This window comes from Mustela erminea, chromosome 5 (genome assembly GCF_009829155.1).
Source record: "Mustela erminea isolate mMusErm1 chromosome 5, mMusErm1.Pri, whole genome shotgun sequence".
NCBI lineage: Eukaryota > Metazoa > Chordata > Mammalia > Carnivora > Mustelidae > Mustela > Mustela erminea.
Window position 1 is genome coordinate 19,689,841 of NC_045618.1, and position 12,469 is coordinate 19,702,309.

Sequence of the window (12,469 nt, forward strand, 5' to 3'; positions counted from 1 at the left end):
GTAAGATTACCAGTAGATCCTTTACTGTTAAGCTGCCACCTGGTTTTCTTCCTCTCTTAACACCAGGAAGATGGAGACCCCAACTTCCAAGAAGCACCCTCTACTTTTCTGGGAATGAGAAGCAAATATTACCCTTATAAGTATTGAAAAACCACTATTTTAACATTCATTCCCCAAATACTTACATATAGTCCTACGTGTCTGGGACGATACCATAAACCCTTGAGCAAAATTAACTTTTTTGATGCTTGTAAAGCCTGTGATGGAGGTGGTGGTGTCCTTGGTTCATACGTGAGGAATCTGAGGCAGGAGGCCAAGGGGCTTGCCCAGGACCACACGGATTGTAAATGGTGTGGTGAGGAATCCAACCCGGCCCGTCTTGCTCCAGACTTGATGCTTCTAACCACTAAGATCCCATTAAAGGTCATTTTGCAGACCGGGATTATACATGGTCAAGAACTCTTTGAAAGCTCAGATTCTCCCCAAATGGTAAAAGATTGCCACAACATACCGCTTGAGGAGAAAAATCAATAGCAAATTGAGTAAAACTCTGATGTTTAGACAGAAAGTTCATCTCTCCCTGGGAAAGGCCCCTGTGGAAGTACCTTCTGAGGACAATAGGATTTCTGTAGCTACGTCCCTTGGATTCCAGGTGCTAGCTTGTCTTTGCCTTCTTGTATTTTATCACAGACAGTGAGGAGAGCCAGTGGTCCCTGTAAGAGTTGGCCTACAGAATCTTCTTAACTAGACCATTAGGGTATTTTTACTACTTTTCTGTATTACAGCAGGGGACGGTGTTGCCAAACTTTCTGCCACTAATAAACCCCTCCCCCCACTCCTGCAGCTTCTAGTAACTTTTTTTTCAGCTTCTAGTAACATTTCAGAACTCTCTTTTAAGCCCTAACAGACTCCTTAGAGCCCTTCCCCACCAGCTGGTCCTAGTGATAAAGCCACATATTTTAGATTTTTTTTTTCTTCATTTTAATGGTAACACCCTACTTCAGGGTCACAGAATCTCAGTTATCTAATGCTGGAAATTTTTAGTGGCTTAACACAGTAATAGTGGATTATTTTGCTTCTCTGCTCCACGTGGTGTCATCTGGACTTTCTCAACTGGGGTCTCTCCACATTCAAGATGGCGCACTCCGATGGCTGGTAGTGGGGTGCTGGCATTGGGAGGTCAGCCAGGACTGCTGGGCAGGGACCTCGCTTCCTTCTTCTAGACTGCTCAGACTTCATGGCGTGCTGGTGGCTGTGTTCGCAGAGTTAATGTCCCAAGAGCCAGGCGAAAGCATGTCCCCCTCTATGACTTAGTTGTCACAGTCACATAGCATGAGGCATAGGTGATGTTGTGGTTCTTTTTGGAGAGCACAGCCTGGCGTGAAATAGGATTATCAGAAGATCCCCCTTATGTAACCCTTTGCCTCAGTCCTTTTTTTTTTCCCCTTAGCTAAGCAAATTCCAATCATACAGGTTTTCTACTCTGTTGGATGATATGTTCCCATTTAAGTGTGCTTATATTCTTCTACATGTCAACTTTATCCTCACCTGTTTGTAGCCTGAATACATTGTGCTTGTTCTTTTCATTAATATTACATTTGAAAAGAACCTGCCATCTATCAGGAAAATCAGATTCTTTCTTCCGAAAAAAAAAAAGAAGGTTCATATCAAATTCATATTGTAGTTTGCATTTGCAGATCAAATGCGGTAAGCACTTAGCGAAAAATAACAAAATGATAAATTTATTCCCTTCCTAATGGTAGCCCATGAAGGGTGGTGAAAAATAATTCAATGCAGGTTAGAAAATGATTTGCTGTTGACATGGGCGGATTTTGCAATGAGTTGACTGGTTTGTCCCTTATGGACGAGCCTGTTAAGGATTCATTCATTCAACTAATTTTTACTACAGTATGATATCAGGCATTGGGCTCCATTGGCAGCCAGAAGTGGTCTTGCTGTCACGGAACATGTCAGATGGTGAAGAAGGTGGGCATTAGTAGAGAATCACCAAATAAATGTAAAATCACAACCTTATTAAGAGCTGTAGCAGAAGGGAGCTCTAGAGTATCTGATGGGGAACCTGATTTGTCACCCTAAAGGAGTGCTTTTGAACAGAGATCTGGAAAATGGAGAAGGCATAGCTTGGCCAGAGACACGAGCCTCAGACCGACCCACGTGCAGGTATCTGTAGGTACACGTGCCCTAGGTTTACAGGCGTTTCTAGGAAAGCAATAGTTTCTGCAGTTCTCTTCAGAGAAGACCTTGAGTTAAGTAACTCGTGGAAAGCACATGTTCACACAGGCCCTGACAGAGATGTCTCAGGAGCCTTTTTTTAATTTGTGAAGAATTACTTAATTTTGAATAATGGCGGTCACTATAAACAAGGATGGTGTAAGTAAGGGGTAAAGTACTAATTATAGCAGTGGTTCTCCATGAATGACTTGGGGATTCCTGGAGCTCCACAAGACCCTTTCCCCTACCTGAGGTCAAAACGATTTTCATAATAACTGAGACATGATCTGCCCTTTTCACGTGCCTTCTTTCATGAGCATAAGTGGACTTGTCTAGAGACGAGATGATTTTATCACAGCAGATTGAATGTAGAAACATGTATGAGAACTCAGCTGTCCTCTCTTAAGCCAGCCCTTTAAGAACTTTGTAAAAATGTGAAAGAATGTCATTCTTCTTACTCTTTTTCAAAAGGTTGTTTTTGTACCAGTGTTGTCTATGGCCAAATGTAATGGGTTTATTCTTTTTTAAAAAATTAAATTAAAAAAATTGAATATTTCTAAAATTTGCTTTAACTTCTAATATGGTCATTACTGATAGATAGAAACCCACATAAATGGGAGTTCTTTCAGGTCTTTGATATATTTAAAAAATGCAAAGAGGTTTTGAGACCAAGAAGTTTGAGATTTGCTGAGGTATGGCTTTCTACTTGACTTTTAATCTCTCTGAGACATAAGGAGTCTGTAAGATGGGGATGATGATCAAAGTGCTTCCCTCATAAAAGGATGAAACGAGTTAGTGTATGTTGAGAGCTTATAAGGATACATGGCACAGAATAAGCCTCCAACATGTTAGCTTTTGCTATTTGTTACCATTTACATGAAGGCAAAATTTATTTGACCCCACATACAACTGAGGCACGGTTGCTTAGAATTCTTGCTTGGGTTTCTGGTCATTTTGGTAAAATACAATATTCAGAAGTGAACGGAATTGAATTTTGTAACTTTTGAGTTGAGCTATAGCAGTGGTTTTTATCGGCACATGGTGAGGGTGTGAGGTTTGAAGACACGTGGATTCAGAATAGCTGGGGGTGTCTTTTCCACCTGGCCTCCCTGCCCCCTCTGCCCTCTTACCTGCCCCCGTCTATGCCCTCGTGCCCACAGCCAGGGGTCTGCTATGTCTAGATTTATGGTGAACAGGTGGGCGAATGTTGCTTGGGAAAGCTCCCTGGAGATCATGCTCGTGTCTAGGCTCCAGTGTCCTTGATGGGGAGCTGAAAGGAGGGGCCACATTAGACATCATCTCATTCGGTTTCCCCACCTCTTTAGATGGAGAAACTTTAGCCCAGAGGGGATGATTTGCTCCCCCTGGGTTCACTGAGCCTATTAGAGGCATTCCAGGATGAAAACCGGCAATCTCATTTGTAATGAAAAGAATACCAGCCTTAGATGCAGAAAAACTGGTTTTAGTCTCTGTCCAAAAAGCTGTAATTGGTCATCTGACATTGAGCAGTTGCTCAAATCCCTTGAGTCCTTAATTGTAAGGATAATTTCACGGAGGTGGAAATATCCATCCTCCCAGGGTTGTGAAAAGCATCAGATGAGACCTCACAGGAAGGCCCCCAGGGCACATCCTCTAAGAACCCATCTGGTCCTTTGCACTGGTCTTGGTGAAGTCCGTAGAGAGACATGTCCGGGTGAAACAAACAGTTCTTTTCAGAACTGAAAAAACCTTACATATTGTACTGTGTAGCTTTGTAACAGTTTCTTTTTTCTGTCTTTTTAGGACAGCCCAGAAACTTGCAGGACCTGTGCCGAATTAAAATTCGACAGTGTATAGGCCTTCAAAACCTAAAGCTACTTGATGAACTACCAATTGCCAAGGTCATGAAAGACTACTTAAAACACAAATTTGATGATATCTGATGTACACAGAACTGTGAGCAAGATTAGGAGTTATATTCCAGATACTTAAAAGGCTTTTTGCCTTGCACAAAGTATATCCTATGCAATTTCTGATTTGATGTGAAGTCAGAAAGCAGGTATACACTTTTAGGTATTTTGTTTGTTCGTTTGTTTGGTTTTCATGGTCAGGGGAGGGATTTTTTTATATATATGAACACACACACACACACACACAGCACATGCTTGAAGGTCTTAATTTGGTTTCTTGGTCCAAGTTTAAGAGGTCCAAGCTTTCTATACGATACTGCATTTACGAAAATCGTTTTTCCGAAATGACACACGTAGCATTGGAGTGGAGAATTTTCCCCTTTTCAAACGTATGGTTTCTTGGGCATGCACGACGTTATCAACCAGCAGAGTGCTTGTTAACCGGTTGGAGGCATGGTTTCACCCAGGGGGGTCCTGGGTCCTACTGGAAAATGCCTCAAGAAATTTTTAAAGTAACTCCGTCACCTCATTCATTTTTAATGAGTACAAATTGGCCGTTTCAAACTGTTCCTTTTCCTAATTAACGTAGCTCTCGGATGACATCAGTCCAGTACCTCTGCTTTCCTGTTGGTGTGCTCTTGTTTTTAACTTATTTTTTTTAACAACTGTAGTACACTACCTGCCCAGAGACACTGGATCTCAACTTCCGTCTCTCGTCGAATCGTGCTTTTAAAACAATTCATGGGCACAAAAATAACTTTATAAAGCCAGTGTATTCTGTTTTTAAAACAGTGCCTCCCGTGCAATACTCTTCCTGGTGTATTTTATCCATTATTTCACTCGCTGTTTCTCATTCCACAGCCGGCTTTGACAGGCCTGTGAGAACAGGAACCACCACTTCAATTTCAATTGTAGGACCATAGGGTATCAGTTGCCATTTCCATTGTAAGCGTTGTCTTTTACTTCACTTTAAGCAGAAAATTTCCTAGCCTGGTGATAGAGTCTTCCCTAAAAATAGCCCAAAATATTGTTTAAGCCATTAGGCTTTACCAGTTAAATAACTTAGGGGTGGTTTCATGGTGGTTTTTTTTTTTTTTTCCTTTCTTTTTTTTATTCTTCCCAGTTTTAAAAAAAAAAAAAAAATTCTAAAGGGTACAGTTTCTAATGGGTGCACATCTGTAAGCCTGGTTAATTCCTAATACGCTAATTCAACATTTCCTATTTTTTAAGTTTATGCACAGTGAAGCTCTTCGGGACAGTTATTTTCTTTTCTGGGTTGATTGGGCATATGTTTGCCGTGTAAACACGGTTATGATAAAGTGTCAGTAACAGTGGGAAAGGTTCCAGAGACGTGAGGGATCTACTCTGATGCCCTGGGAAATGTGTTCTGTGCTTGATCTGTCATCATACCAGTTTCAGAAGAACCATTCCAGATATCTCAGTATTGTTCTCCGTGCTTTGGGCAATTTCAAAATATTTACACACTAGTAATAAATTTGTTATCAGACGTTTACAAGATGAAGGGCTTCTCTTGTCTGAATTTCTAGTTTTGAGCCATAAAGTCCAAAACTACTTCACCGGGAAAAGCATCTCCAAGCAGAATGGAGCATCTACCCAGGCTTCACCTTTCTTTAGGGAGCCTCTCTCAAGCACAGAGTCTGTTCCCTGGGATGCCGAGTGGCTTTGACATTGGTGTATGTGATTTGCTTGTGCCTAGGCAGAGAGCACAGGTTCCTAAAGAACGGGCAGCTTCGGACAAAGAAGGATTCGGGGGGATCGCTGATGGGGTACATAAACTCTCTTGCAGGGAGCGAGTCAGAGTACAGCCAATTTGGTAAACCATTCCAAAACTAACGGGAGCCTGACAGATAGAATTGGGTGGTCTCCTGTCTCTAGAATGGCCTCTTCTGAGAGAGAGTCCCTCCTGCAGCTGAGCTCATCCTTTCCACCAGTGCCCAAGTCAGATCTGAGACATACTCGCAGTGTCAGAAACCGCATGGCCAGAAATGAATTGAGTGTTTCTCCCTGCTCCGACCCCACCCCAGGGAGACAAGGAGCGGGGAGGCCAGGCAGCGGTAGGAGCACTACCTTTGCACGGGGCTTGTTTCCTCAAACGTGTGTATTCATTTATTCAGGTAGATGAAAATGACCTTCTCTCCCCCAGCCATTCAGAGGTTTCCATACTAAGATAGCCACTGAGTTTGAGTCAGGGAATTCCAAGTAGAAAAGATCAGATAAAGGTAAATTCTTTGTTCTGCATTGCTGCTGCGACTTCAGGAAGAAAAAAAAAAATTATGAGAGCTCTTCCTTGGAATTGAAATTTCTATTTAATGAGAAAGTGTATAATTCCATTATTTATTGTCGGAGGTTTGATTTACCTGGAAACTTAAAAAGAATGTTTTATTTTTGTTAGTAAAATCCCAATCACATATCCTGTTTAACCATAACTAAAATTTTAGTCTCGAAGGTGGTAACCGGCAGAACGTAGGGATGGACATGCAGGTCCGCATTTCAATTTAATTGGCAGAGATGCATCGGGTGGTCACGTAATGAGTAGGGAGAACAAGTTATTTTCAGAAAACCGACTGATTGGCTTTTCCAGAATCTTCACTGAAATGTTCCGAATATTATCAGATTTGTCGCTGACCCTTCCATGTTCCTTTTGAAATTTATTGTTTAAGCCTGTTCCTAAACCTTTATAAAAATATATTTGGCAAGTACACCAAAGAAACCAACTCATAAACGATTATGATCATTAATGAACTGCAAACCTCATCTTTTGAAAACAGAAGATTTTTTTTCGTGTGTGTAAATATTTGTGTTTATAAATGTACAGCAGAGTTAAGAGTGTTTTTTAGATTATTTAATGCCCATATTTCTAAACTATTTACTACAAAATAATCCACGCTTGTTAGTTTGGAGGACTTGACTGTTTTGTTTTTTTAATTCATTATCCGTCATGCTTGGAACAGCATTTCCGCTAGAGAATTCAGTGTTCTGGCAGTAGCAAGAGTACACATCTGGAGCATGAGGAATCTAGAGTGATTTGTCAGATGCGTACCCTCAGAGACAAGAACGTATAGTTTCATTACCAGAGTGGACCAGATGCAAACGGAGATTCTAACTTTTCCCGCAGAGTTGCTCATTAGCCCAGAATGTGATTGGGATGAGGCCCTTTGCCCACAAATTTAGCTTTCATGTAACTCCTAGTGTGTTATATCATAATGTATTTTGTTCTTTCTTTGTAATGTAAGTTTTGCTTTGGGTCAATTTGAATTAAAAAAAAAAAACTTAAATCTGGTTTAAAAAAAACGGTATCGGAATTGTGTCTTATTTCTAGTCTGCCTTAGCTCTTTAATACTTCAGGCTGTTCGGTGAAAAGAAGCGGAGAGCTCTTTTCCTTCATCAGTGTTTTAGATCCTCGGGAATATTGTTGAGAGCAGGAGAGAGAAAACAGCACCGCCGTAGATCAAAGAAGACAGTTCGTGCCCCCTGCCCAGATCGCAGTTTCCGCTGCGTTCCGCATGGACCCACAACAGAAGCCCGTGGCATCCTCCAGTGGGGCTGAGTGAGCCCTGAGCCTTTTGGGGCCGATGGCCACTCTGCCTCATGCCTGCCACACCTCGACTGAGCACAGTTAGGATCACAGCATTCCTAAGCACAGAACAGGAGAACAACGAATCCGAGGTGGTTTATTAGCCTGCAGGAGATAGAAGCAAGACAACTCGGATTCCACCTTCCCTTTATGTAGTCTCAACACAGCTTGGTTCAGGAGAGACTTCAGGCGATGGCGAGTGACGGTATTCTGAGGAAAAGGGAGGCCAGATGACAGAGGTGGAGCACCTCAGGCAGAAAAGTCAGTATTTTGCAGTTCAGCTTTGTTGCGGACTCGTCCAGGGTTTGGCACAATTGAAGGCCAGGAATGGGACATTTGAAACGATTCTTAACGATCAGCAGGGGAGTTCAGATGTGAAAAATAGCTGTGTTGCTTGGAAATCTTGAGGTCATTCCTTTTCCAATATGATGTAAGTAGTGTATTGTTTTTTCAGCTGACAGTTTACAAAAATGGCTTTCTAGCTATAGATAAAACAGATTATCTCCTTGATAAAAAAATTATATAATATATACACACATATGTGTATATATATGTACATATACATATATAAATACATATATAATATATATAAAATACATATATATAATATATATACATATACGTACACACACACACACACATATATATATAAATATATTTCCACATCCTCTGTAGCTGGGTTTCAGGGAAGAAAAAAAATGGATTTATATCATCTGCCTGGATTTATGTCACATCATGCAACTGTGTTCTCTTAACGTCTTACAGATTTTGATGTTAGAATTTATATGAGCTTCAGTACCAATAAAAAGATTTTTTGTCCACTGCCAGACACTGGCCTGCAGGCCCGAGCTGCTGCAGACTCCTAAGCTAGAGAAGTCATTTTTGTCTTTATGCTGTCATGAATTGTCATTACCGGTGAGGTGTCCCGAGTCTTTGAGAACCCAAAGGGAGCATCAGGCAGGATCTCATGACTATTCTTGTATGCTGCCGGTGAGCAGGGGTCAAACTCCTGTGCTCTATTTCTCGAAGATCATGATGCGTTTTATAGTTACCTCTTTATGTTCCAGAAGAACGCCGTGATGCCCGAGTGACAGTTAAAGTTCTGAATCCCATTGAAAAAGACTGAGGTGATTTGCAGAAGGCCCCATGAGAGCTCATCGATGTGGGCCTGGAACCCTTAGTGCTGTTGGCTGCAGTGTTGTCCTGTTTTCCGAAGGAATGCCACACTCAGTAGTGAGATGTGCCCTTTTCGTTTCATTGATTCCTTGATCCCCATGGTGCCTTGTGCTGAGTTACTGTTTTGTATCCACAAGAAGTGATTTAGCAATTCTGAAGACCCATTAGGGGCAAAGGATCGGATCCAAGGGGGTGATTCTCTTCAGTTGCGGATAGGACCTTAAGAAAAGTTCGTATCATCATGCTTGTGGTTATTATAAATACATTCTGAATCTTGGGTTGTTCCAGCATTTTAAAAATCACACTTAGTACATTGTTTTATGTTTCCTTTTAATGAGGAAATTGCTCTTAGGTTAGTTAAGTGGAACTTCTTGTACGTTACACCAAGTAGTAATGAAGTGATTCACTTTTCTGTGAAGTGGCATTTTATGAATCAGAAAAGAGCTGGCTTCGTTTGGACAATGGGACTTAGTTGAAGTGGAGAGACTCGGTCACGTGGTGAGTAGACTGACCCTTTGTGACCGACGCGGAGGTAATCCAGCTGCAGATAGTTCCTATTTTATCTGGCAAACGGAGTCATATTTTTCTTGCTGCTCAGGCTTGAGCTAATGTTGCTTTTCTTCCTCTGATAGTTTTGGGTCAGGTCATTGCTCAGTTTTCTTTTTCTTAACAACAAAAAGAAAAAGAAGAAGAACATTTGCAGGGCACAGGCTTACTGTACATGACCGCTTTGTATTCCTCTAGAGGCCTTCCGGGTTTTCTCTCCTAGTTCTGGCCACTTAACCCTTTAGTGAGGTACATACGTGTGCACGGGGTATGGCCTTGGCCTCACTGAGTTGCTTTTGTGTGCTGATTTTTAGAGCTCCCAGAGCACTGGTTTTTTCCTGCCTTACCTGGGCAGAATGATAGCCGAATATCATTTAGGAAGAATGTTCTAGCAAACTAGTCAGAGCTACATCCATCTGCCATCTTGGTAGTACCAGAAAGGAATAGGTTGCATTTCCTCCTGGTTTATTACCGATGCTCTTAAGAAATCATTTGCTGTGGGGCGCCTGGGTGGTTCAGTTAGTCAAGCATCTGCCTTTGGCTCAGATCACAATCTGGGATCAAGTCCCGAGTCAGGCTTCTTGCTCAGCGGGGAGCCTGCTTCTCCCTGTGCCTGCTGCTCTCCCACTTGTTATCTCTCTCTCTCTCTCTGACAAATAAGTAATATCTTTTTAAAAAATCATTTGCTGGGGCACCTGGGTGGCTCAGTGGGTTAAGCCTCTGCCTTCGGCTCAGGTCATGATCTCAGGGTTCTGGGATCGAGCCCCGCATCAGGCTCTCTGCTCAGCGGGGAGCCTGCTTCCTCCTCTCTCTCTGCCTACTTGTGATCTCTATCTGTCAAATAAATAAATAAAATCTTTAAAAAAAATCATTTGCTGTAAGTCCACTGTACAGTGAAATCCTGGAGGACAAACCTTAGGTCTTAACTTACCTGAATCTCAGATAGTTCCCGGAGGCCTCTAAGGAAACCAGGGCCAAGTGGGTGAGAGCATCAGCATTTCTCAGCACCAAATCTCAGGTAAGTGCAGTCTTGATTCCTGCGACCATTGCCTTTTGCTGCTCCTTCCTCTTAACCCTCTCCTCCTCCTCCCTCCGGCCCTCCCCTCCACCATGAGCACTGGGCAGTGGACCCACACGATCCACCATACGTGGCCTTATGATGGCAAGCTTCCAAAGAGAGACCACCAGACTCTGTAGGGAATTCTGCCTATCGGGAGACTGCCTACCTGTGATCTGGCGTGGAACAAAAGGATTGCAGTCCCTGTTGGGGCAGCAGACCCTCCATGCATGTCCAGTTCAGAGCACGCCTGCGGACAGGGAGCCCTGACTGTCTGTGTGTCTCCGTGGGCTAGAGCTCTTCTTGGACAGAGTTCTTCTCCGTTCTCAGGGCAGCTAGATGGGGACCAAGGCAGAGCCCCTGGCCCATCACCCCCCCCACCCACCCACATGCTCTTCTCCACTTTTCCTCGTACAGCACAAATCAAATCACTTTCTCTGTAGCGGGAAAGCACCGGCATAGTTGGCCCATCCCGTTCTTTAACCCCTTCTGAGCGCCTCCCTGGCATAAGGCCTCACCTTGTCCAACACCACCAGTATTTTTCCAAGGACTTAATCTTGTTCAGACCCTTTTGCAGGTGGAAAGCTGGGCAGTGAGAATGGAAGCAATTCGGTGGCTGCGGCCCCGCATGGAGTGGCTGGTGGGCAGGGCACGGAAGCCCGGCTTCTCTGTTCAGCCCCGACATTCCCTGCCTCTCCCCGGCCCAGCCGGCCCTGCTCTCGCTGGCTCCAGCTCTTTCTCATGAACAGAAACTGACCCAGAGCAGTAACGGGGTGAGAGACATTTTGGCAGAAGTTGGCGGGGCTCTTCTACAACTACTTCCTAGATTGAAAGCTGAGAGCTCTCTCTGAGACCTCCGTCTTGGCCTCCACCACGACTTTTGGATGCTCTGAATCGAAGAGAAACAGCGAAGGTTCTGGGGACATCCTGAAGAGGTACATCGCCAGCCTTGTAGGGGTGGCAAATGGGAATTCTGAGCCCACCCTGTTTGTTTAGCACTGCGGGTTGACAAGACGGGCTCCATAACTGGGTATGTGACTCTGCACGGAGATGCCCGTGGCCTTCACACTCTGGTCTTTCTCCCACTTTGAACTTTCATACAGGCAGTTCAGAGAACGCTGTGCCACCATTCTTCCATCACATGGTATGATCCCTTACGTTCATCCTCTACGTTTCCACTGAGAGTTAAGGAGCCCTGCCGAGGAGCGGAGGGAGGAAGGTGGATATTTTGTCTTAGAATCGAGGTTGAATTGAAATAAATGTCCTTGCATCAGATAGCAACTCATTGTGTACACTTTAAATTTTTTTTAAATAAAAAATATAATAAAATAATAAAAAATGTTTTTATGTAAGATGCTGATAAATTTTTTTTCGAGCTTTGGGTCATCACCTCTAGCAATTAAAAAATAAAGCTTGCAGATTTCGATGGGGTGGGCCAGGCGTCGCTGCTGACTTGGAATGTGTCATGTTAGTTTACCCAGATTCATACCCTTGAGACTGATGCTTCGTTCCAGAAAGTACTGATGACTCCGGTACTATCCATAGACCATCTGGAGATCCCGCGGTTAAAACCACAGTGGGCATGTCGATAAGGCGGTCATTGTCTTCCAGCTTCCTGTCAATCCCAGTTTAGGGTAGATTTGAAAGTCACGCCCACGACCTCCCCACCCGCTGGCAGATGTTTCTAAGGCCTCAGGTGCTGGGCCATTAAGGCCTCCGCGCGCTGGGATAACACGGATGGTGGAGAGAGGCGCGTCCTCCCTCCCCTTACGACTCTCCTCAAGGGGAGAGCGGGCCCTGGGAGGGATGGGCCTGGCTATACGGCCACAGTCTGATGACAAGCTTTCAAGGTGCATCGGGAGCCCCGAACTGAGGCAGAGCCTGTAGCAGAAGCTCCCTTACCTTGGAGCCCCTTAAAGAGTGAAAGAGGGCCTCACGAGGGCCGCAGAAGCCATGGGCCAAGGGCTCTGCCTC

General features: G+C 43.7%; 1 protein-coding gene across 2 annotated transcripts in view; it reads left to right on the plus strand.

Moving 5' to 3' along the window:
* The window catches only part of ASB7 (ankyrin repeat and SOCS box containing 7), a 54,022-nt gene extending 42,240 nt beyond the window's left edge, over positions 1-11,782 (plus strand). Inside the window, exon 6 of one of the 2 annotated variants that reach the window (XM_032342211.1) lies at positions 10,381-11,782. In XM_032342211.1, the coding sequence (XP_032198102.1) occupies positions 10,381-10,424 (44 nt within the window). In that variant the 3' untranslated portion in view covers positions 10,425-11,782. Of the gene's footprint in view, positions 1-4,014; positions 6,031-10,380 lie in introns of those variants that run through there. The other variant, XM_032342210.1, reaches the window with a different exon arrangement.
* The last annotated feature ends 687 nt before the right edge of the window (positions 11,783-12,469 follow it).